The 25,252-nt window shown below is 32.8% G+C and overlaps 3 protein-coding genes across 6 annotated transcripts; 2 read left to right on the top strand and 1 right to left on the bottom strand.

Annotated features, from left to right (window-relative positions):
• Nucleotides 1-1,460: 1,460 nt before the first annotated feature.
• On the top strand, nucleotides 1,461-6,858 carry LOC129879925 (uncharacterized). Its single transcript, XM_055953673.1, has 3 exons — nucleotides 1,461-1,752; nucleotides 2,679-2,884; nucleotides 6,223-6,858. The coding sequence occupies exons 1-3, from the start codon at nucleotides 1,660-1,662 to the stop codon at nucleotides 6,506-6,508; spliced, it is 585 nt and encodes a 194-aa protein (XP_055809648.1). The 5' UTR covers nucleotides 1,461-1,659; the 3' UTR covers nucleotides 6,509-6,858.
• Nucleotides 6,859-13,068: 6,210 nt separating this feature from the next.
• LOC129874079 (reticulon-like protein B9) lies at nucleotides 13,069-15,770 on the top strand. Its single transcript, XM_055949306.1, has 5 exons — nucleotides 13,069-13,265; nucleotides 13,960-14,140; nucleotides 14,467-14,596; nucleotides 14,689-14,758; nucleotides 15,410-15,770. The coding sequence occupies exons 1-5, from the start codon at nucleotides 13,154-13,156 to the stop codon at nucleotides 15,577-15,579; spliced, it is 663 nt and encodes a 220-aa protein (XP_055805281.1). The 5' UTR covers nucleotides 13,069-13,153; the 3' UTR covers nucleotides 15,580-15,770.
• Nucleotides 15,771-16,085: 315 nt separating this feature from the next.
• On the bottom strand, nucleotides 16,086-24,469 carry LOC129879923 (uncharacterized). 4 transcript variants are annotated; one of them, XM_055953672.1, is made up of 13 exons: nucleotides 24,235-24,469; nucleotides 24,026-24,124; nucleotides 23,819-23,903; nucleotides 22,793-22,862; nucleotides 21,891-21,951; nucleotides 21,725-21,778; nucleotides 20,823-20,979; nucleotides 20,654-20,744; nucleotides 20,322-20,431; nucleotides 19,882-19,988; nucleotides 19,166-19,276; nucleotides 18,930-19,073; nucleotides 16,086-16,324 (listed from the first exon to the last, which is right to left on the bottom strand). In XM_055953672.1, the coding sequence occupies exons 1-12, from the start codon at nucleotides 24,331-24,333 to the stop codon at nucleotides 18,954-18,956; spliced, it is 1,164 nt and encodes a 387-aa protein (XP_055809647.1). In that variant the 5' UTR covers nucleotides 24,334-24,469; the 3' UTR covers nucleotides 16,086-16,324; nucleotides 18,930-18,953. The 4 variants fall into 4 exon arrangements, with proteins under 4 accessions (XP_055809647.1, XP_055809645.1, XP_055809646.1 ...); XM_055953670.1 differs by lacking the exon at nucleotides 16,086-16,324 and adding an exon at nucleotides 16,396-16,685; XM_055953671.1 differs by lacking the exon at nucleotides 16,086-16,324 and adding an exon at nucleotides 17,055-17,174.
• Nucleotides 24,470-25,252: the final 783 nt, after the last annotated feature.

Below are 25,252 nucleotides of genomic sequence, written 5' to 3'. Positions count from 1 at the left end.
TTTTTCACTAAATTTTTCCTAATAAGGTTTTAACGAGGCACAACATCTATGAGGGTTCAGAATAACTACTATGTATATTGTTCCTTGTAAAATTTTAATGAGGCACACTACACGTGGACATCCAAGGGGGAGTATTATGAAAGTAGATGTCCACTATGGACGTCCCTTTCCCCTTTTCCTCATTTTCTTCCTTCTTTTACTTTTCTCTCCACTTCAATTTGTCCCCTCCCCCACTTGTTTATTTTTCCATTTGCAGCAATTATACAACAAGAACACACAAGAAATTCTCTTAATTCTCTCATTCTTTTACTATCTCTTTTCTTAATAAATTGCTAAGTTAATTTATTTTATAAGAATAAATTATTTGTAATCATCCTAAATCATATATAGTCTTGCTTCAAATCCCTATTTCTCCACTTCATGTTCGGTATACGTTTTGAGATCCAGTTAATTTGGATAAATCATATATAAGCTTGTTTCAAACACCTATTTTCTCCACTTCATGTTCGGTATATGTTTTAGGGTCTTGTCAAAGATGACTCCATCCTCAGAAGTACTCTGACCCTAATAAAGGGGTAGAGGTAGAAATTATCAAGAATCGAGTTCGACTGAATTCAATAACTTTTGCTTGTAAATCAAACTAGCGATTTGAACGACTTTAAGTTCATGAGCATATTGGAGGATTAAATGTAGTTGAAATTGAAGCTCGAACAAAGAAGGCTTTTCTAAAAGCAAACATTTTTGAAAGAGTGCGTAATAACATCACTTAGGATGTGTTCGATATGAAGAAAAACATTTTCTATTGTATCGAACATACCCTTCATCTCATTTTTTATGTACAAGAACCAGATAGTGAAAATAAAATAAACATAAGTAATAGAGATAATTTACTCTCCCCACCCACCCCCAACCCCCTCCCAAGATTGGTGGAACATATTACCATGATAGCTTGAAGTAAGTTCAAAAGATCAATTTGTATGAAGTTTATGGGCCAGTTATATAGACAGAGGTTGGCTACAAGCTAAGCTATTGGACCAGGAACTAGACAACCCAATAAGTGATTGGGCTCTTCTTGGGCCCATGTTAATATATAGCTGAGCAGTAATAAATTTAGAAATTAAACTTTAAATTATAATCTTTTTAAAATAAAACTATAATAGAAAGTGCATCACGTATTTTGCCGAAAGGGGAATACTTATACTAGTACAAATATTTTTTCCATTCTCTCATGATTGATTAGTTTAAATATTTAAAAAAATATTTTATAAAATGAACTTATTCTTCAAATATTTTTCTAAATTCTCTTTGTCCCATTGGATTTTCCTAGCAATCTCGAAATAACTTAATTCACGGGTCGACATTCAAACTATAACGTACACTCCACAACTATCAAACAAAAATGTATGACCCTACCTTCCAAAAACACTATTAGATTAATCATTTTCACTCTTTTTTACTCTTTTTTTCTCATAAAGCAACAAAAATGATATACACTAGTTATAGTAACCCAAAGCTTCAAAAAAGCAGCTGCTAAGTGCTGCTAAATATATTGGAATAAAAGTAAAGTTAAAGCCCCCCACTTAACAAAGAAAAAAGTAGAGTGAATTTGAGAAATAAAGAAGGGGAAAGTAAAGAAATTGTTTTCCAGTTTGGCCAGTAATGGCGGTTTCTATTCCTGTTCTTGTAATTGTTATTGCACTTCATCTCATTGCCTTTGTTCTTGCTGTCGGTGCTGAACGACGTCGTAGCACGGTACCCTTTTTACCTTATCTTATATTTTCTCTGTTTTTTTTGCTTTTTTTGCTTGTGGGTGTAGTTAAAGATTGGTTCTTTTTTGGTTCTTTGTTTCTTGGAGATAGGCAAAGATTGATTCTTTTTTTTGTGTGTGTGTGTGTTTGTTTCTGGGTGTAGTTAAAGATTGGATTGTGTTGGATGTTTTTGGTTTCTTGTGTTGCTAAAGATTGATTTTTTGGGGTGTTTTTTGTTTCTGGGTATAGTTAAAGATTGTGTTTTGTTCTTTGTTTCTTGGAGGTAGGGAAAGATCCATTTTTTGTGTGTTACTGTGTTAGTGAGTGAGTTTGTTTCTGGGTGTTGTTAAAGATTGGGATGTGTTGGATGTGTTTGGTTTCTTGTGTTGCTAAAGATTGATTTTTTGGGGTGTTTGGTGTTTCTTGATGGAGTTGAATAATTAAAAAATGAATTTTTTGGGTGTTTTTTGTTTCTGGGTGTAGTTAAAGATTGAATATTTTTGGTGCTATTTTTGTTTCTGAGTGTTGTAAAGATTGAGTTTTTGGGTTTATTTGCTAATGAGTCTTCTTTGAGCTTAGGGTCTATCGAAGACAGCCTCTCTACCTTCCAAGGTAAGGCGTACTCCCCATAGTTGGATTACACTGGTATGTTGTTGTTTTTGTTGCTAATGAGTCTAGTTGAAGAACAATTTTTTTTGGTGTTTTTTTTTCTGGGGTATAGTTAAAGATTTGAATTTCTTCTGTTTTTTTGGGTATAGTTGCATGGTCCATGAGGATTCATATTTCAAGTATTCATATAGCCGACCCAACTTGCTTGGAATTGAGGCATAGTAATTGTTGTTGTTGTTCGAGATGGGATTGAGGCGTAGTAGTAGTGGGTTTCTTGGTTGTTAAAGATGGAATTTTGAATGTTGTTTTGTGTTTGTGAAGGCGAAAGTTGTACCGGATGAGTATGATGAAAGGACGTACTGTTTGTATGGAACGGATGCTTCTACAGCCTATGGATTGGCGGCATTTGGGTTGCTTCTGATTAGCCAAACGTTGGTTAACGGCGTTACCAAGTGCTTGTGTTTTGGAAGAGGAATGATGGGTGGTAGTTCTACTACTTGTGCCATTTTCTTCTTTGTCTTCTCCTGGTAAGAATATAATTACTGTTCTCTCTTTTACTTTTAGTTTATTCACATTCTTTTGTCTGGTTGTAGTGCGTTTACCCCCTTGAGTTTACGAAATATTCATGTGATTTAGGTGATGAGATTGGTTTGTTGATTGGCTTAATTGTTATTTGTTAAGTTTAAGATTGATGCTTCTGCAATTCTAAACTAATGAAGGCATCATACCTTGTTGAAACTTAATCTTGCCATAAAGTAACCATAGTTGGGTGCTAAGTATTCTAGGGTTTCATTAGTCATCTTACTCTTCCCGTCTGTTTGCACCATTTGATGGAGTTTTGTACCCTTTTCTTTCTTTCACGGTTTAGTAGCCTGTCTGGATTGACTTATTTTTAAGCAGCTTATAAGTTGAAAATTGCTTATAAGTTAAAAAGAAAAAAGTAGGTGCAGGCCAACTTTTTTTTTTTGACTTATAAGCTGTTTTCAACTTATAAACTGCTTAAAATAAGTTCATCCAAATAAACTCAACTATTTATTGAGGCTTATTTTAAGCACAAAATGACTTTAAGTTGGCCAGCCAAACACTCAAAAAAAGCTGAAAACAGCTTATAAGCCAATCCAAACGGCCTCTAGATTCCTTTTTGTTTGAGCCAAAACGGTGCCACTAGATTGATTGTGATCTTTATAATGTGCACTAAATTGTGATCGTACTTGTGCAATAGGTAAAGAAATGCTCAAAACCAATATCCTATTTTGAGATTAAAAAAGTGTTATATTGGTCTTGAGCATTTATTCACCTATTGCACAAGTACAATGACAACTTAGAGTTACGCTATAAAGGTCAAAACCAATATAACTTTTTCACCGAGGAAATTGATTCTTTAAGTTGTTTGTGAGTAGCTGTGGCACCTGTAACAGGTGCAAACCCTTAATGGATCTTTGAATTGCCACTTGACGTTTGCCCCAATCTTACCGGCACTAAAATAAGTGGTTGAATAGATAAAGATAATGAAAATATTTTGGAGTTCTGCTGAGGTGAGTTTTGACTTCTCTTTTTGTACAACAGTTAGTCTGGTTATCTCGTGATGTATGTATACACAAGTTAATTAGGAAGAAACATGAAAAGCAATTTCCATAAATATTGTAACTGAATTTGAAAGAGGAAACTTCAACAATCGATGATGATAGTTTTTGCCTTTTGGAAGTATACATATGTAACTTTCAGCCAGTTCTGCTCAGTGTTTGGGTTCGGCCGAATCCAATAGCTTTAGTCCTAATTTTGCATTCTTAAGAAATCTGTCAAATACATACAAATTATTTAGTTTAGAACCCAATAACTTGAAAGCACTGGAATTCCAAACCCATAAGCTTTAAGTCCTGGCTCCACCTCTGTAAGTTAGTGTCTCTAAATTAGGAGAGAGATGACAACAACAACATACTTAGTCTAATCCAACAAGTGGGGTCTGGGGAGAGTGGTGTGTATGCTGACCTTATGCCTACATTGTGAAGACAGAGAGGTTGTTTCCGAAAGACCCTCGACTCAAGTAAATTCTACCTCTAGTTTGATGGAGTAAGCGTGAATGACTGCTTCACTTGCCCATCTGCTATGCACCATTGACTGCGTCACTTTTCTTCGTCCAAACTCTAGTTTACTGATCATCGATCCTTTTGGGCTTCTCCAGTTGTTTCGCCGGAGAATCTTAATTGTTGTTCTCCCGTATTCTTATTCACCCTCATGTTCACCTCATCCCAAACTAGAAAGCTTAAGTTCACACTAACAGTTCAAACTCCCAACACGTCAATCTCAATGCCTTCCTATGGCAGATAACTTTAAATTTGCTGTCTTATGCACTCAAGGGTGTGGAGTGGGGCAGAACTACGAGATCTTGGGTTCAAATTCCAACAGCAATAAAAAATAATACTAGGTGATTTCTTCCCATTCGTGACAAGCCTTTGTGGGTAATTGCTTATAAGTACCCAGTGGAATTAGTCGAGGTACTCACAAGCTGGCTTGCCTACCACCGTCATCCAAAAAAATTGTTTGTCTTTCATTTTCTTTTTATTGGTAAGTTAAATTATTGTTTCTCATACATAGCTACAATGACTAGTGTAATTTCTCTTCTCCCTGCACTTTCAATTCTTAATCCTCCCCACAAAAAAATAATATTCTTGGACCATATTTCTTATTTTTAAATTGATCCTCTTTGTCATTTTCCGTGGAGACTTAATTAAGGGAAGTAAAAGTTATTTGTTAATGTTAAATTAGAAAACCCATTCAGAGAACTTTCTTGTAGTTTGTTGTTGTCCTGCTCTTATAGTGCCCAAGTCCTGAACCAGCAACTCCAGAAATTAAAAATGGTAACAGAGTTGAAGATTACAAAAGGGATAAGAAGGATGCTAAGTACTTACTCGTGCTTGGTGTTTACATCAAACCGAACAATATAACTATAGCAGTTAAAAATTACAGTAATTATACATATCACTTAACCATGGAACAAGTATATGAAAGACACTGGTGTTGCATTCATTTGTTTGGTGTAAACACAGAGTACAACTTAGTTTTTACCAGGAAAATTCTCATAGACGCGGATGGTTTTGATGGTGATGATAGGTGATATCTAGTTTAGATAGTTGGCTAGTGCATGAGGCTATTCTCATTGGTTTCGATGTTGACGGTGGTGTTTGCAGTGGTGGATTAAAGTAACAAAAGATTTAATTAACATTCGTATGTAAAAGAACATAAAGTGATATTAAGATGCCAAATTGAAATAAATAATCCATTACTTGAAATGATGAATATATAAGTTAAGATGCAAACAATAGGCAAAGACCTGTTAAAATAAACATATGAAGTAATAAAAACACATTCAACTTTGTTCCCCTGAAAATGATTCGCTCCCGTTTGAAGTTGTGTTTGGACATCATTTTACTTGGAAGTTTTTTGAAGTTTTGTGAGTAGAAGTCCCCAAAAAACCAAAAACTAGTCCGAAGCCAGTTTTGGGAACTTGAAAATGTTTGAATATTTGATCAAATTTCATGGCCAAACATATATTTGAAGATAAATTTCAAAAACTACTCCCAAATATATGGCCAAATGCTAGCGGAAAAATGGTGAGGGCGCAAGGGAGAGGGGAGTGAGAGTACTAGCAAAATTCTCGGAGATACTTTCATTACTTTATACACATTTTCTTCTCTGTCACATTCTTTTTACCTTTTGGCTCCACAGTCTATGGCCGTTGTCACGATAGTTACTTTGTTGATCTTTCCCCCCTGCTTAACCTCCCTATCTATAGCAGCCACGGAAACTTGATCGCATTAGAATTACATAAATATATTGCTTACTTCCTCTTTTGAATGATACACAGGGTTAGCTTTTTAGGAGCAGAAGCATGCTTATTGGCAGGATCAGCAAGGAATGCATATCATACAAAGTATCGCGCAGTTTTCCGAGTTGAAAACTTGTCATGTGCCACCCTCCGAAAAGGTGTATTTGCTGCTGGCGCTGCCCTGACCTTATTATCAATGATCGGATCAATTTTCTACTACTGGATACACTCAAAGGCTGATACCGGTGGATGGCAAAAACACCAAAACGAAGGACTTGGAATGGCAACATCTAACTACACCGAATCTACTGAAAGAAAGGGCTGAATCCGTGTTTCTTCTAAAGGTCCATTACATTTACAAATCGAACAAGGTATTTTGATAAGGAACTTAAACATGAAGAGTTCTAGTTCTTTGTTTGGGTTTGTACCATCCTTAGTTACATACATAATATATTATATATGAACGTAGTCCATAGGAATTTAAGTAAAGTCGTATTAGCAGCATCCGCGTCCACGTCCACGTCGTGTCTGTAATAGCTTTTCTGAGGTATGATTTTCTTGGTAGTGAACTTGAAAAAGGGTACAATTTTACAGTTTGAAACTATTTTCTGCAGTTTATTTTGTGATTCTATGTCAGTGGACAAACTATGAAATGAAAGAATGGTATTCACTTTCCTTGTAGAGGATGAAAAGATTATTTCTTTTTTCGAATTTGTTTCGATAGAATGTGCACAATTTTTGTTCAGATATAAAGACCCAATTTAACTCTGTATGAGCTTGGTCACATTGCTGGTCGCAAGTTCTAATAATGGAGGAAGGCTGTAGTAGACTGATAATCAATGTAAAATTTATCAATTCATGATGAATCTTGTTGTTGTATATATTGAGAGTTATTTATCTTTGAATTTGGGTTATGATTCTCATGACAAAAGATTCTTATTTCTCAATTCATACTCTAATTTTTATTCTCACACTTTTATGTCCAAAAATTATGATAAATTAGGTGATATATACACACACAATGACTCATAAAACTAGCAAACTCGAGGGTGAAAAGCTTCTCAATGTTTGGATATGTTTTTGAATATTGATTTTCATTAATGAAATTATACGAGCTAAAATAGACTTACTAAATCTCTTTAAAAAAAAAAGACCAATACAACAAGTTGATCAATTCATCAAGCCAACGGATTCTGAATGATCTCCCTCGTGGTTAACTATCTTGAAAAAAATTCATATTGTTTGAAAAACATGTCTGAATTACAGCCAACACCCCTTGCTCTTATTTCTTTGTATATAGAAAAACAATTTCTTGCCTAAGTCTTCTCAAATTATATTCCTAGTTTGGTTTGGAGTTTGGACATGCCAATTGTCTATCTACAATCAGTTTTATCTAACCATGAAGGGGTATTAATTGTGTGATGGATACAATATCTTCCCTCTTTACTAAAAATCTCGAGTTCAAATTCGAAAAATAAACGGGGAATGAAAGAACCCATGTTGGCAGCACTTTCCCAATAATAAGGCCTACACAATGCGAATTTGAATTAGTCCAAGAGATGTGTTATTAAGTTATAAATTATCCCTTCTTTATGTTGAACTCATTATTGTAATTTGTACTACTAATCGTGGGTTAACAAAACTTTAATTAGTTGGTTAGAGGCAGAAAAATCAATGAAATTATTCATATAGAAGACATCATTAATTGAAAAGCACATTTACTATTAATCAAACACATTTTTCTTGAAGAAAACTAGAATTACAACAACCAACATTGGTAAACTTATATTACAAAAAGAGTAACATTTTCAAGATAATTAACTCCCAACATTAATACCAATATTACTATTGAAGAACAACATTAAGGATATATATTACACTCTTCAACAAAAAGAAAATACACATCTTAGTTATATCTTAAACATAAAAGCTAATTATAGAATACAACAACAACTACTACATACGGCTCAGTCGCAAACAAGTCGGGATTGACAATATGACTCCTCTCTGACCATGTTACTCCAATCATCTTAGAACAACATTAAAGGCTAATTATAGAGAACAACAAACAGCTACTACGTAAACAAGGAAGGGTCGACTATATGACTCCTCACTGATCGTACCATGCTACTCCATATAAACTCGTCTTAGGCCAATATTAAAGGCTAATCATATAGAAGTGGGACATTAGTTTTCTTAGCAATTTGGGAAAGGGGAACCACAAGTAGAAGCCACTTTCTTGGCATTAGGAGAAGAAATCATCTTTTGAAGTCTTGGATCCTTCATGTATTTGCAAAGACATGGCCTTTGTTCTTTCAACTTTGAGCAACAAATTGAACTTGGAGTTGAGGATGATGTTATGGCATTTGCACATGGACTTAGTTGCAACGGATTGCAACTCACATTTGCTTTTGTTACCTTAGTTTCTTGAACAAGAACAAAAAAAAGTACAATTGCAATAATAGCCACAAACCTCATTGTCATTTTGGAATGATCTAGTGTGTGTGTTTGTGTGGGTAGCAAGAGAGAATTGTTTGTAAGTGATGAGAGTACAATGTTATTGTTGTTGTTGTTTGTGTTGCGATGAATGCATTGGCATGTAAGCTCTATTTATAGGCTGACCCAAACACTATTAAAAAATGTTTAGTGTGTTTTTATACAAAAAGTTAGAAAGTTATTCGGTATTTCAGTGAGAATCTGTTTTTCCACCATGCATTTTTCCAGTGAGCTGGTTAGACAGGAAATGAGTGGGAAAATCATGTATTATAATACGAATATTCCATTAATTTTTGGGATTAAAAAAACCCTCTATTGCTAGTAGTGAAAAGTAAATTTGACGAGTTCAACTTTTAAAGCTCTTAGCAAAGATGAAATATCTCATTTTTGTGAAATTTATAGGTACATAACTTTATATTAGCCCAAACTTTAATTATTTTTCACGTTTATATCTATGGTTGTGTCGAAAATGCTGACTTCACTTGTATAAAGTTTAACATATATTGAAAAAGTATAATAAAAAGAAAATTTTCTTTTTTTCCCTCCAATTTTTTCCCCTTCATGTGCTTGGTTAAAGTAAACTAAGGATTTATTTTTCACAAATCATTTGATTTGGAAGATTGAAATCTTTCCACTTTTTATGCCACACAGAAATAACTTTGTCATGTACATATTTTATTATTAAAAAAAAAAAACTTAGTCTTCTTATCTGTGGTTGAACAAGTGTCATGCAAAAAAAAGTATATAAAATAAAAACTACAGAATAAAGTAAAAAAATGATAAAACCAACTAATTTTAATTATGAACATCTACCTGCTATTTTTCTTGATTTTTTTTTTTGGTTTTCTGGATTTACACTACAAAAAGAAAATAAGAATTAGCGATGGATAGCTTTTATCGCTAAACAATGAAAGTCTGTCGTTAATCCTCTTTAACAACAATTTAACAAAAAGATATGATAGCTACGAATTACTTAGCAATAAATAAACAATAAATTTCGTAGTTAATTTCCATTTCTTTTTCCTCTTTTATTTTATAGTGTTATTAATGTACATCTATTAATTAGTAGAAAGTGGACTAGATTGAGCCAACTATAAGTAGTTGATATTTTAAAAAATAAGACTTTTAAAGCTATTTTTTGGGGAAGCTTATAATCGCAATTTTTTAAATGTGTACTGTGTAAATCCGTTCATGTATAATAATTTGTGAAATACGTTAAAAATATAATTCGCACTAGATAAATTCAATGTAACGAAGCGTCGACATATGGTTTAAAGTTATTTACGCATTATTAGTAATAATACCGGCATGCTTACCATTAGTAGAAGCTATCATAACAATCATGAGTATGAGTAAATATTATGAATCAATTAAAGTTTTTATTTTCAACTTTTTTTAGGTGGTCCTATATGAATTGGAGACGAATTTAAAATTTAAAATTTATGAATTTTGAAATTTAGCACTATTTTAATATAGATATAATATTTAAACTAAAAATATCATGTTCGATTGAGCCCCCTTCTCGTATGGAGTTGAGTTGAAAGGTTATTCGATGTAAGTCTTGCATTACAAAAATTTATTGACATCAAGGTTTATATTTTAATATTCGTTTGGACAGGCGAATTGTAGAGAATGTAACAAGAACGTAATTTACTCTTTCTAAACTATCTTGATCCGTTTTGAGCTTCGATTCATTACGCTTAGAAAATCCAACAAGCCCTTGTCTATGTAAGATAAATTTTGGTTCGGTGATTTATCATTTAAAAAAACGAGAGAACACTATCGACATAACACCTTAAAAATTCCAATGATTATATATTTATATATTGATGTGATATAAATATCAAGTAGGGCAGTCCGGTGTACTAAAGCTCCTGCTATGTGCGGAGTCCGGGAAAGAGCCTGACCACAAGGGTCTATTGTACGCAGTCTTACCTTGCATTTCTGCCAGAAGCTGTTTTCAAGACTTGAACCCGTGACCTCCTGATCACATGACAGTAACTTTATCAGTTATCAGGTGCGAGTAAAATATTTGATGTAATAAATAGTGTCTTCTAATCATGAAGGAGACATTCTTTTCGGTGATGTGATCCGATCATTTAACTTTTGGGCATGCGCCTCCTATATATATATATAGTATCACACTTTATTGCTGTCTACTATTTTTATTATTGTTATTATAAGTCAAGATAATATATGATTTCATCATTATAGAAAGGGCCCAATCTTGGCATGCATCACGTATAAATATTCAACATTTAGATTATACTATATAGTATATGTATATATACGACTCTTCACTCATATACGAAAAACCTAGTATATTGTTAAAGTCTCTTATGGACTGAAATATAATATATCACCAGTAAGTCAAATATTACAAGTACCATACTCAGTGGTGGAGCCAGGATTTCCAATAAGGAGGTTCAAAATCTGAAGAAGTAGACACACAAACTAGCCGAAGGTGGTTTGACATCTACTATTTATACATAAAAAATTACTTTAACCATGTATAAATAGTATATTTTTTTGCCGAAGGGAGTTCGGATGAACCCCTAGCCACAATGTGGCTCCACCCCTGACCATACTGTATAATATATTATGATATAATGTCAAGGGGCGTAGTCATGAGCTCTTGAGTTCGAGTACTGAAAAATAAAAAACTTTCATAATTTGTAAAATTTTACATAATGCGGATCTGAATTAACGAGCTTCCGAATAACATAAATTTGTCACCGACTTCAACCTCCACCCAAAAAAAAGGAGGGGGGAACTAATTTTGAATCAAAAGTTTTGATGCATAAATTGAGTTGAAATTCAATGAATAAACAAATGCTTTAATTAATTTTGGCAATGATTAGTCTATAAACAGGACCTAAAATGTACCATAACTAATAAGAATCACTAATGATTGCTTCATTGTAGAATTTTTGATACCCTATGGAACTTAAGAGGTTAATTTTAAAATTTTAAACTGTAAATGTAAATCTTTTGATGATTAATAAGATCACCACAGCAAGGAAAAGTTAAAATGTTTTTTGTTAAGACAATTTAGTGGTCAAAGATCCTATCTAATCTTTGATTATATTATATAAAAAGCCAATAAATATGGAAACTTTTATTACAAAAAGTGGACATTTAAGTCTAATGTTCAGATTGCATAAATAAATTGGAAAATGACATGACATTGATTTATGTCTTTGGCTCAATTACTTTTAATTTTACCAACAACTTATATATAAAAATAAATCTAGCAGTACTTTAAAAAATAGAATTTAGCGACAAACAAATTTTATTATTAAACAATCAATTCTTATGATAATTACGAGCAAAATAGCAATGAAGTTCATAGGTTGAACATAGCATGAAGGTTAAGTCGAAGCGCATAAATATTAGCTTTTAGGACCGTCATTTAAAACATAATCGAATTTTGTAATGTATTTAACACTAGTGCAGTCTAATTCTAATCTGAAGTTTGAAATTGTGGCTACCTAATGCAATTTCTGCCTGGTATGATCCGTTTGATTCTAAATGGGCCTGTAAAAGAAATCGGGCCTAGTGAATTGAATTGTAATTTAGATCATTTGCACTTTTCGGACATATTTTGTGTTGGTTCTTTAAATTTTTACCCCTTAAGGCATTGCAGGACATAAGTTTATATTTTTGGATCATAATATCGCATAAGTTATGCTCCGCACTCTTAAAGAACTTATGTCCCGCTAGACATAAATTCGATTTCTAGAGGTAAAAGTTAAAAATCAACCTATTCATAGAACAAAAACTAAAGAGTAGTCCATTTATAGGCTAAATCATGAAATTTCAGTCAGTAGAGTACTAACGTAATTTTTTCATTTAGTGTTCAGCACCTCTTGGGAGGTCCCGACTATTTCAGATTCGTGTTGCATACGATCCATTAAAAAGATAAATACTTCTTATCAATGGCGGAACTATAAATTTTACTAAGGAATGTCAAAATATAAAACAATAGAGACAAGCGTAAAAATAGGAGAGTTAACATATAGCTAAGCAATGTAGTTTTTCGATGAAGGGGTGTCAATTATAGTGGCTCCATCACTGCTTCTTATCATGAGCATTTTTCATTTCAAGAATTCGAACCCGAGAACATATTCTATCCATCTCATCACAAACTTCGGTGGTAACTTACTTTTTCTATGTTAAAAACACACACATGCCAAAGAAGATGAATTAGTAATATAATACTATAACAACAAAGAAGCTAGCTAGCTTAGGTTTCTTATGTGACAGCAAAACTTCAATGCCATGCTAAAGCTATTCCTTTCTTTGCTTGTTCTATTGTATGTATACTTACTTGTCTCCCAAAATTTAGAATTACAACAAACTATAAATAAAATTAAAACCATAGTACTTCCCTATTATATTCAAACTCCAACAAGTTTCAATAATATTATTATTCATAATAATTCAATATTGTTGATAAAATTCATAAAACAATATGCCAATTTATTCTTCTGATTCTGATGACCCACACCCTTCACATTCAGCACCCACAAGAAGATTTTTGGCTCATGATAGACCAATGCATTCAATTCTTGGAGGAGGAAAAGGTATATTCATTTAATTTTCTTCATTGCGTTTTCGTGTGTTCAATTGAATTCATTATTTTTGATCTGAACTTAGCATAACATATATATTGATTGAGGCATGTTGGGCTAATTTAGCACAAAGAGAAGTTCTTAACATGGTGTGATATTATTCGTTTTGCGCAAAATTCGCATAAACTTCCCCAAAAAGTTTAAAATCTACAAGATTATTCCAATACTTTATGTGTAGCTTTTTTTTGTAGAAATAGCTCCCACTTGTCACTTTTCAGCCCTGTCTTTAAAAAATAGTCATTATCACATGAGTTTTAAAATTTACGGGTGAAAATACTCCAGAATATTATCTTGGGAGTTACACCTGTTGAAATTTAAAGCTAAAAAACAATGACTATATATTTTTCAACTACAGAACAGTTAAAAATGGCTATTTGTGAATTTTAACCCTCAAATTTTCTCATCAATTTTCGATGCGAGACTTTGTTGGTACATCCCAAATAATAAGACATGTATGGTAACATTTGTTTTGTGTTAAAGTAACATGATTTTCTTCAAAAGCAACTTCTTCTTTATATATAACTTCTTCTTTTTTTGATCAATTTGAAAAATATGAAACTTTATTCACAAACCAGCATATAAGCCTATATGGCATGTTATTTGTTTGATCTTTATTGATTATAACTTGTTTTTTCTTTTTTGACAGTTGCTGACATATTGTTATGGAGAGACAAGACATTAACAGCATCAATTTTAATTGGATTCACAGTAATTTGGTCCCTTTTTGAAGTTATGGAGTACAATTTTGTGACACTTTTGTGTCACATTTCTATGAGCGTGATGTTAATTCTCTTCATTTGGTCTGTGGGAGCTGGATTTGTTGATTGGTAATCTTTTATTATAGATGTTCGAATCTAACTATATACAATGAAAATATACAAAATTGTTAAATTATCAGGTCGATTTTATCTGCTGTAACAAATAACTTGTCATGTCTTGTTACTTATCAAGAAATCACTAATTCCTAATGGATATCCCATTGGAATTTGATTTGTGGCAAGGGATTCTTGACAAGCCAAAATTCAATGGATTAAGTTGAAAATTCCAATTGGAATATAGGGATTTTTTGGAATGTTAATTTTCAAGATTAGAAATTTACTTTTATGAAGGGTTATTTGATGATATGATAGTGTGAAAATTCTTAATATTTCAGGAATCCTCCCGATTTTCGGGCATTTATGATATCAGATTCAACATTTAGATGGTTATGCGGGAAATTCAACTCTATGTTAGTGAAATTCTATGAAATTTCATCTGAGAAAGATTTCAGAACTTTTTTCCTGGTACATTTTTTTTTTATCACATTTAATTGTTTTCCTATTATTTTCTATTGAATTTTTGTTTTAACTCCAATTTTTGGTTTATTTGGTCTTAGGTAATCACTTTCCTATGGATATTATCAGTTATTGGAAGTTACTTCAGCTCTCTGAATTTATTGTATCTAGGTAAGGTTTTGGAATTTGGACCTTATTTTTTTCTTTATAACATATTTTCTTAGTTTCATTTTATGTGAATCTATTTAAGTGAGTACGCGAAATTTTAAAACTATTATGTCATGACATTTCTTTTACTATAACTAACTAAAAATGAAAGTGTCCAAAAAGATGGAAACTTTTCACATTTCGAAGCAATTAATAAACTTTAAATTTTTCATTTTATTCTTAAGTAATGATATGCTTTTATCAGAAACGAATTCAGAAATTGAACTTTATAGGTTTTTGATTCTGGGACAGTGACCTCAAGTATTAGTAACTAGGTTCTGCATTCAATTTGTGTATATATTTGGTGGATTTTTTTAACGTATATACATCATTTGTACTAAAACTATAAAGTTTAGCCGAACTTATATGTCAAAACCTATCCCCACTCCCGACTTTTACAACCACAGAAATGTCATGACATGTTTAAAATTACAAGTTTCAAAAGTCTTTTTTTTTCTTTGATTTCGCATCTAGTCAAACACAACTACATAAAATAAAACGGATGTAATAATTAATACGGAACAACCCCCCCCCCCCCCCCAAAAAAAAAAGGCGAGCAGGATTCAAACTCGTGACTCTATGATTTGAATTATGATGTGTTTAATTGATTTATAGGGTTTGTTTGCTTGGCAACGTTACCAGCTTTATATGAAAGGTATCAAAATGAGGTTGATTATTTAGTAAAGCAAGGTAACCAAGATATGAAAAAACTATACAATAAATTTGATACTGAAGTGCTCAACAAGATTCCAAGAGGACCTGTCAAGCAAAAGAAAAAGTTTTGAGTCATTTCTCAAAATTATATTTTAAGAAAAAAGTTCAAGAATTGGCTGTGGATTGTGTTTAAATTATGAACAATGTAATTGTAATTTATGTAAATGGTTCAATGATGCAGGAATTGTATTGTTGTTCATGTAATTACTTGTATTTTCAGTACATTATAATATGAAAGTAATAAGAAGTCATTATTCCATGACCCATGTGTATGATTGGAACTTTATATTTGAATTTATAATTATTTGGTTAAAATAATGAAACTCTAATCAATTCTTTTTTATAGATTTCACCTGGGAAAAAGATATATTATTGTAACAAACGGTCGTTGCATCTAAATAAGAGATGAAAATAAATCATCCTTACATATTTACTTGTCCCGTCAATATAACAAAGAGCCAATTATTCCACCAACATTTTCAAGAAAAAAAAGAGAACTCTAGAAAATCAAAAGATTTTTGGGAAAGTAAAAGAATTAGGTTACAAACTTTACTAGAAAATCAAAATTTTCATTCGAATTCGATATCCGTTTTAATTAAAATTTAATTAATTTATATTTGCGTTGAAGGTCTTACTGTATAGATAATTTGTTTATTTATTATGACAAGAGAAATCCACAGTCGCTATCATTTGGGTGCGCACAAGGTAAAACTCCCGCTCCTATGCAATAACTCGCAAACCACATAGAAGAGGTAACCCACACTAGGCAAGTCCGATGCAACGAGCTCGATCCAAAAGGCAAATACCTTGCTTTCGCTGACAAAAAAATTCGAACTTGAGACATCCAATATAAAAGTTCCAAACCTAAATCACTGGGCCGCCCCGAAGAATCAACAAATATTCTTTATCAAATATAATTTAATTCTTAAAACTCAAACTCAAGACTTTGATTCGATATCCATTCTATGCATATATTAAAGTTCATGACTTAGTGTGGAGGTGTCATACAAGAATGTGAAAATCTAGAAGTTTCGATGGAGTGCAAGTGGTTAAAATTTAAACCAAGTGTCCACATGTCACTGGTCTTTATTGATGTTTCCAGTTTTCAAACTTGATTGTCTACTTTGTTTTTTTCTTTCTATTTTATTTTGAGCGTCTATTGAATCAGATTCTCCACCTACACAAAATAAAAATAAAATTATGTACACATCACTTTCTCTATAATTTGTTTGTGAAACTACATTAAACATATTATTGCTATTTCGTTCACAACCCTCAAATAGTTAGACTATCAAGGTCATTCACATATTTCATTTCACGTAGAAATAAATCCAAAATTTAAATTATATGAATTCAATCTTTAAAGTTCTTCTCGTTAAACTTATTGTATTTTCAAATTATTATTTATTACAATGCTAATGAATTTTTATAGATAAATTTATATTTCCCATGCCATAACTAGACAAAGGGCAGACCGATGCACTAAAGCTTCCGCTATACGCGAGGTCCGGAAAAGAGCCTGACCACAAGGATCTATTATACGCAGCCTTACCTAGCCTTACCTTGCATTCCTGCCAGAGGCTGTTTCCAAGGTTTGAATCTGTGACCTTCTGATCACATAGCAACAACTTTACCAGTTACTCCAAGGCTCCCCTTCATGTCATAACTAGACAATGAAAATGAAATGCCTACTCATAGATAGGATTCTTCACCAATACTAAATTTCCAACCAACTCACTTGAACTTGCAAACAAATTGCCAATAAATTATTTGTCAAATATGAATAAATAAATTCAAGACATTATTATTATTTTATTATTGTATATAATAAGTGCGATGGTAGTCAGGTAGTGCATGAGCAACTTTTTTTTTTTCAAAGAAAGATGGCATGCTATGAACTTTTTCGAGGCAATGACCTAACTAAAGTTATTGAAAGATAAACCCCAAGAGTATATAAATTCAAGTTGTCAAACCTCTTTAAGTTTTATGAAGGATTAATTAAAGTAAATGGTGGATAATCCCATAAATATAAATGTTGATTAATCAAATACAAAATAAAAAATTCTCATAGGCAATTTCGATTCTTAGCAGGAGTTAAAAAATAACATTTGTTGAAATAATTGGCCAGGTTGATAAACAAAACACTTATTAAGGGGGCATTTGGCCATGAATTATTTTTTTTTCGGATTTGAACTCCAAAAAACACGTTTGATCATAAAATTTCAAAACTTTCAGCAATTTTCATAATCAAACGCCCCCGAAATAATCTCTCAACTTTAAAATAATCTCTCAACTTTCTCTACTTGGCTTTCCTATCAAGCTCAACAACTTTTTGCTATTGTGTGAATCACAAACAAGAATCTGTTCACACTACATTTAGCCATGTGCCCAAGTATTCAACCATTTGGATAAGCACTACCAAAAAAAAGTCAGAACACTTTACCCAAAACACAAGGTAGTTTATTCAGACCACTCATTATCAAGTCTCCAACCATCTTTAAAAGCCATCACTTGATAAGAGAAACTCATTTTTTGTGATAAGAAAGTCTTGTCAAACTGCTCTTATCATAACACACTTGAAAATATCTCCCCCTATAAACCACTTAGACAATATGGTTAGGGAATTGAGAGAAACTGTGGGAAGAAGTAGCTGGGAAGGAATAAGAGGTGTTGAAGATATAACAAATGTTGGCATTTGGAGTCTGTGGTTAATGATTTTGGTTTGCTTGTGTATTATTTCAACAATCATTTTCTCTTGTGCAGATGGTGTTTCTAAAGAGAAAGAAGCAACAACTCATACCGATAACTATGGTGCCGGATGTGGTACAGGTTGTGGAGCTGCCTGTGGCGCCTGACTATGAAAAAGGGAAAGGGAGGAGAAAGGAAATAGTGAGAATCAAATCCACGCCTATTACGTGGAAGATGACTCCCACTAATACCACTAGACTATAAGTCTTGTTAGGAAATTTCTTTCCTTCTGCATATGTTCTACTTATAATGAGGGTGGCTGGGGGAGGGGGCGGGTGATAGCTCAATTACATGTCCTTGTAATACTTGGATGGCAATGTTCAATTGTACAATTCTCAGACAGCTATTTTTTCTGAGTAGACGGTAAGCAATACCCCAGAAAACGTCATAATGAAGAAAAAGAAAAGCTTAAGTCAATGATTTGGATATAAAATCGACATAACCTGATTATGTTTAAAACCAAGAACCGATTAATATACAAATGTAAAAAAGGAAACTCAAATCAGAGAACAACAATTTCAAACATTCTCAGTTCTGTTGAGACTGGAAAGAGCAAACAATAAAAAATGGATAAAGCTTTCTGTTTTTTTTCCTTTTCCTATTTGGCACTTTATTTTAATGTTACGTAGATAGAGTTAATTGTTTAAACGAAACTAAGTACCAATGCAGATACCTGAGCGAAAATGATGCAAACAGCTTACAAGAGTCCTTGAGTCTTTCGAATTTCAGTGGACGATATATCCATACAGAACTTCTCGACTGGTATAGGCACAAACATGTCTTTTAGCTCTGCTGGAATGTCGAAATCCCCAAGAACCTAGAGAGATAGACATGATATAAAATTTATAAGAGTTTCGAAGATCTGAAGTGTTAAAATACACGAAGGCCGCAGAGAGTTTGGTAGTGTACCTTGAAAGTTCCATTAACATTTCGACCACCAACTAGGAAAGTACATCCCATGTTTTTACATCCCAGAAGTATCTCCAACATCTTTCCATAGTCATCACCATAGTACTTTGGCTGGAAAGAGCAACTTGCAAAGATCAGTACATAAACTTTTGGGAACCTTCCTATTTATATAGCAGGATATCGCCTCATTTATCAGCAAAGGTTGGTTATGCAAAAATCCGAACTTTAAATCACAAATAAGGACCACTTTTGGTATTTCCGAGTAGCCGAGTGCACTTTTGTTTCATCTCCTTCATACAAACTTAATATTTGAGTGCTAGTGTTTCTATACATGAATATAACTTGCATCAGGTGCTAGATTAGCAGATACTCTTAGAAACCAGCGGGATAGCAGGATTCTCTATCACAAAATTTGACACAAATTCTCTTCCTCCCAATAATTGTATTCCCAAACTAAGTAGACAACACCATGAATTGTAATAGAGGAGAACACATGATTAGTTTATGAAAATAGGCCACCAGACTATCAAGTACCGCCAACAATGCAATGTTTTTGTTCACTATCATCAAAAGAACAAAATATGAAGCATACTTTCCCTGTGTTCTTGGAAGACAACATGTTTGCCATTCAGAAAAAGGTTGGAGCTTTATTGAATTTACTATATTCTTGATCTCATGTAATCTCAATCTTGTAGAAGCAAATGAAAGAACCTTACATGTACAAGTCTTGCAACTGTGTCTGCACCAATGACAAAAGCACTTCCAGGAAAAAGTTCTGCTTTCTTGTAAAAATATGGCTGGTTAGACACTATGACCGTCTTTCCTGCATTTTCAAAGGCCGAAACCATTCAAACACCAGCATATTTTGAATATGAAAACAGGTAAGAATGTAATGATACTCAGATATGAAACTACTATGGATAAACTGTAGTGAACGCATATAGTTCTCTCAAATTTCTTTTTCTTGCTTTCCTATTTGTATTGCATCAAAGACTGAGTGGTGTAAAACAGTTTTTGGCAGGAAATAACCTCAAAGTATAATTTAGCATTTGAAGCATTTGAGAAGCTGGGCAAAGAATTAAAAAAACAGGTCAATGCAGCCGTTTCTCAACCCTTACTATCTGTGTGCGTAAAGCATCATATTTTAGGATCTTACCAACTTTTTCAAATTGCTTAACACGATCTTTGATTTGAGATATTTCCAATGGAGGTTTGTCCGCATTGACAGCCGACAACTCAAAGCATGGATATCCACCACCATAAATGCTGCATGAAATAATTAAATGAAGTGAATGATTTTCCAAATTCGAAGTTCTACAATGTACTACACATCTTCTCTTTTCTTTTACTTGTGAAAATTGAAGGAAAAAGTTTGGCATTCTGCAGAAAGATGTAATTCCTTAAGAGATAAACAGATCTTTTCCTGATGCATATACAAATCAATCTTTTCAATAGTTAAAAATCATGTTTAATGCTAGAGATGTGTACCTAGTTGCAATTTCCAAGAGCTTAAGGTGACCATCATGCAATGGATTAAAGGAACCAGACAGAATTATTTTCCTCTCTTCATTAGATGTGTCTGCAAAATTCCTGTATCAACATATGCGGTGAATCTTTGGCTTCTGAATGTGACTATGTTGATTGCATTAACACATACCACTTGAGAAAGGATACACTTTGCAGCATATAATCCCACTGAGAAGTTGCTTTAGCTCTTCGTCTTCATCGAATTGCTTTTCATATTCATCTGGAACTTCTGATTCAGTCAAGTCTGGAACAAAAGTTCCTGGAACCTTGCTAGCATTTGCAATTGCCTGAACCAGAAGACAGAAGCTAATATAATAATCTACGGGATTGATTTGATAAAAGATCCAGTATAGAAGGATTAGCAAATACTATTGCATACTGAGCTAGAGAGGATCTACAGAAAATTTTAACGGCAGCAGAGTTACATTTTAGGTATCTACAAACCCACACTTTGAACCAAAACTCTACTGGTTATCGGTAATTGTCTTGAAGCCTCAATGGTGCTCAAACAAGCAAAATATGTACTTATTAGACTCGTTCAGTTGTAAGATAAACAAATATATAGCTGAAAAACCTAAGAGAAACTATTATAATCTCCCTGGACAAACAAGCATGGATAAATTGATAGAGGAAACAAGTCCATTCAATGTAACCTTCCATTACACATTTAACTTTAACCTACCCAATATCAAGATAATGCAATAAAGTATGGGGTTCTAGTAGTGAACACTATTAGGAAATGCTTAACTTTTGATTATTTTGGATATATAATACATTAAGGACCCTAGTATTATAACATTGATTATATACAATAAAATAAATAGCATCTAGCATTGGATTTGAAAATAGAGAAATGCCTAAAAAGCAGTATTGGAACCTTTGAATTCCAAATTGGCCATGCACTTATACATTTCATTCACGGCTATGTACATTTAGTTGATTAAACCAGTGCAGTTGTATGTTGAACTTGTAATGGGAGTATGAAATGTTCTAATTCCTCTTTTAGAAGGTCTCTCGAAATTGTATGCACACCTTGATTAAGTATTGACTCGAGATTCCATCTTCCTGCTCACGAGTTCGGAGACCCTGTATACATCCATTCAGTTTAAACAAAAGCAGTACTTCAGTCATTGAAATCCAAAGATCCTAATATAAAGAGGGTAAAGATGACTAAAGGAGAAACTTGCATGAATAATACCTTAGTCAAAGTAACCGTCGAGGTCCAAAACCGGTCAGATGTTCTGGTTGACACGTGAAACCTACTCATAAAGCACTATTAAAGCTCAGAAAGAGATCCAAATTTAAAGTACAAATGAAAGAGTAATAAGTTCTCAAATCAAAATTCCAATGCTAGGAATACCAATTACTTGGTCGAAAGGCATCTTTGTACAGATCCAAACATGGTCCACATGCATCTTTGAAGGGATGCAGAGCATTCAAACTTAATAATAGCAAAAAAGTCTGGTGCTTTTATTCTTCCCTTTAGGGGATACAACTGACAGATGAAATGATTCCAATATGAACACCACTCAACCACATTTTCAGAAAGAAGAATCCTTGTGTGTTCTTTACGTCCATACATATAAGATGTAAACAAAATTTGTGCTTTGTTGATACCAATTTAAAAAGTAGGATGTGCATGAAATATTAACAAACAGTTCATCAACACGGACAAAATATACTATTCCTGACTGCAGAATCTTTTGTCATGTCTCCAACAAAAGAGAAAAGCAATTATTTTCACCACAAGATCAAGGAGGAAACTGCTGTCATTAATACTATCTTGTGCTTTGGATGACTACCCTTTAGTCAACCACCTCCATTTTTCAAAGAGGAATAAACAAATACATCTTACCATATATTACATTTTTGCCTTAATCTGACCCATTTCATGTTGTAGTAAAAGCGATTGGTAATCAGGATAGTCACCTCTTCTTATGGAATAGAAATCTCACGTAAATCATTCAAAGAAAACCAGTTTATACCCCTCCTAGTGAATCTATGAAACAAAAATGACAACTCCTGAATGCAAGCTGCTCCTAAGGGAATAAGAATCTGAGAAGATATATCAGGAAAAACCGACTGATGCAACAAGAATACCTATGATCTCCACGTTTTGGATGTGCACTAGCCAAGGCACCAGTAAAACCCACACCTAGAACTGGTGAACCTGTACGCTCAAACAAATTGAAATCATGTCATTTAAATAAAACAACACGTATCAAGGAACAAAATGCTACTAAATAATAAATGGTGAAACTTTGTAATACACATCTAGATGTAAAATAGTCAGATGACTTTAACTCAAAGTGACCTCACTATTCTTACAACCATGCACACAATCCAATATAAAAATGAGGAAGAATGAGAAAATTAGAGGCTCTCTTTTTTGTGAGAGAATATTTATCAGATGGAACAATAATAAAATAAACCTATGCTGCTAAACCTAGCAACTGAAAGGATAGTACCCTCTTTGGCTTCTTTGCTGTACGGACTTATTGCCTTAATATATCTTCAGTAGCAAGCACAAATTTCACACACTAGAATGTCATTATAGCTTTGTCATGATAGGAAAACCAAAAACCTTCATCATTTAGGCATGGCATTCAAATTATTACACGCACATATATCAAATAAACAACTCCTGATTAATCAAGGAGTCATCTCGGATATGAACCATCTGTTCAGTGTCTTCCAACACTTCAATTTGACACTAAAAAGCTTTTATCTTTTTAATCGTTCTCTACATGCTTAACAATCATCAAGTAAAATCAACTAAACTAGTAAGGTTCAGAAAAATATGCAACATGAGGACTTCCCCTGAGATTACACACTAGTATTACACTCGCCTAAGCATGCTTAACTTCTGAGTTCTGATGATCTCCATGGCATTATTGATAGTATGATCACTTCCTTCACATATTTAATCTATTTACCTACCTCCTTTATGCTTGGAACAGGCTATGCTTTGAGCTCAATAAACAGAGTTTTCTCAAATCTCTTAACTAAACTAGAAAGTTTTAAAAATGAGTGGCTAAATTCGTTTAGCTAAGAGATAAATGTACAAGACAAAACCATAAAATCCACAATCAAACTACAAAACTCCAACAGATTCAAAATCACAACCTGGTTTAGAAAGCTTTAATGCTCTATTATAAGCCAACAACGCCATTTCCTCCGCCGTTTGCGAACTAGCTGCTTGAGCAGGAAACTGTTCCAGAAAAAGGAAAAACACAAATTTGCACAAATTTTTAGCAGTGAACTAACGATAATTTCAAAATCAATCAATCAAAATCAACGAAAAATGATGATTAAACTTGAAAATCAAACGACCTTGCCAAGTAATTGAATCATAGACATTCTGGAATAAGTAACTACAGATTCAAGTACAGTATTCGATGCTCCCGGAACTGACATCAACCAACCCAGCACCTGAACAAATTCATAACATTTCATCAAAAAAAAAAAGAATCTGCTAAATTTAGCTAAATCAATAAACTTATCACAATAAATCTATATATAGAGAGAGACAAGAGAGTGACCTGAGAGGCTCCGCCGGAGAGATAAATGACAGCTTGAGTAGGAGAAGAATGTATAGCTTCCACAAGAGCTCGGCGGTAATTATCGGTCATCGTCGCCATCGCCGTCGCCGTCAATGGACGAATACGATCAGTTCGCTTTTGTCTGCTTTTTCCGTCAAATTTTATTTCGTCCGAACGGCGTCGTTTGGTCGCACTAATCAGAAATCAGAAAATTATCATAATGTTTTACAAAAATTTAAGAATATAATTTACTAGAAAGTCAAATTATAATACTTTATTGCCACGTTTCGTTACAACTACTACAACAACAATATATGACGTAATTTCATAAGTGAGCCACGATGAGGATAGTTTATACACAAATTTTATTTTTATTTTGTGGAGGAAGAAATATTAATTTTAATAAATTCTTTGCTTAAGAAAAAATGATTCAAAGCAAACGATTATCATGCCGGTTAATAACAAAGGTTATAGCTTACTCTTATTTATGTTTTAAAATATAATTTTTCTTTTATTCTATTTATGTGTCATCAATCATAATAGTCTATAATGATTGATTTGTTAATCATGCTTTCTTCTTAATTTTTTAAAATAATAATAATTTAAAATAACTATTTTTATAAATCACTACTTATAAATAGAAACGAAGGGTTAAGCGATCTTCCTTTCAATCAATGAACAATTCAACGTGATAATATTAATATTTCAAATGAGGCTTGGTTGATAATATAATAAATTAAACTCGTTATTTGACCCACCCAAGGCAGATTATTTTTACTTGTTGGGTTCAACTTTCAAAATTTATCTTTTAAATTGTGAATTCAAAATTAATTTGTGAAAAATTTGTTATTTTTCACATATATATATATATATATATATATATATATATATATATATATATATATATATATATATATTCTTATTTTGTGTTAAAAATTATAGATTCCATTGAATTCTCAAAGTTAAATATTTATGACTTGAAATTTTTGGTCATTCACTAAAGAAACATTTCAATTAA

The sequence above is a fragment of the Solanum dulcamara genome, chromosome 2 (assembly GCF_947179165.1).
Source record: "Solanum dulcamara chromosome 2, daSolDulc1.2, whole genome shotgun sequence".
Classification (NCBI taxonomy): domain Eukaryota; kingdom Viridiplantae; phylum Streptophyta; class Magnoliopsida; order Solanales; family Solanaceae; genus Solanum; species Solanum dulcamara.
This window is presented reverse-complemented; position numbering and strand designations above follow the sequence as displayed.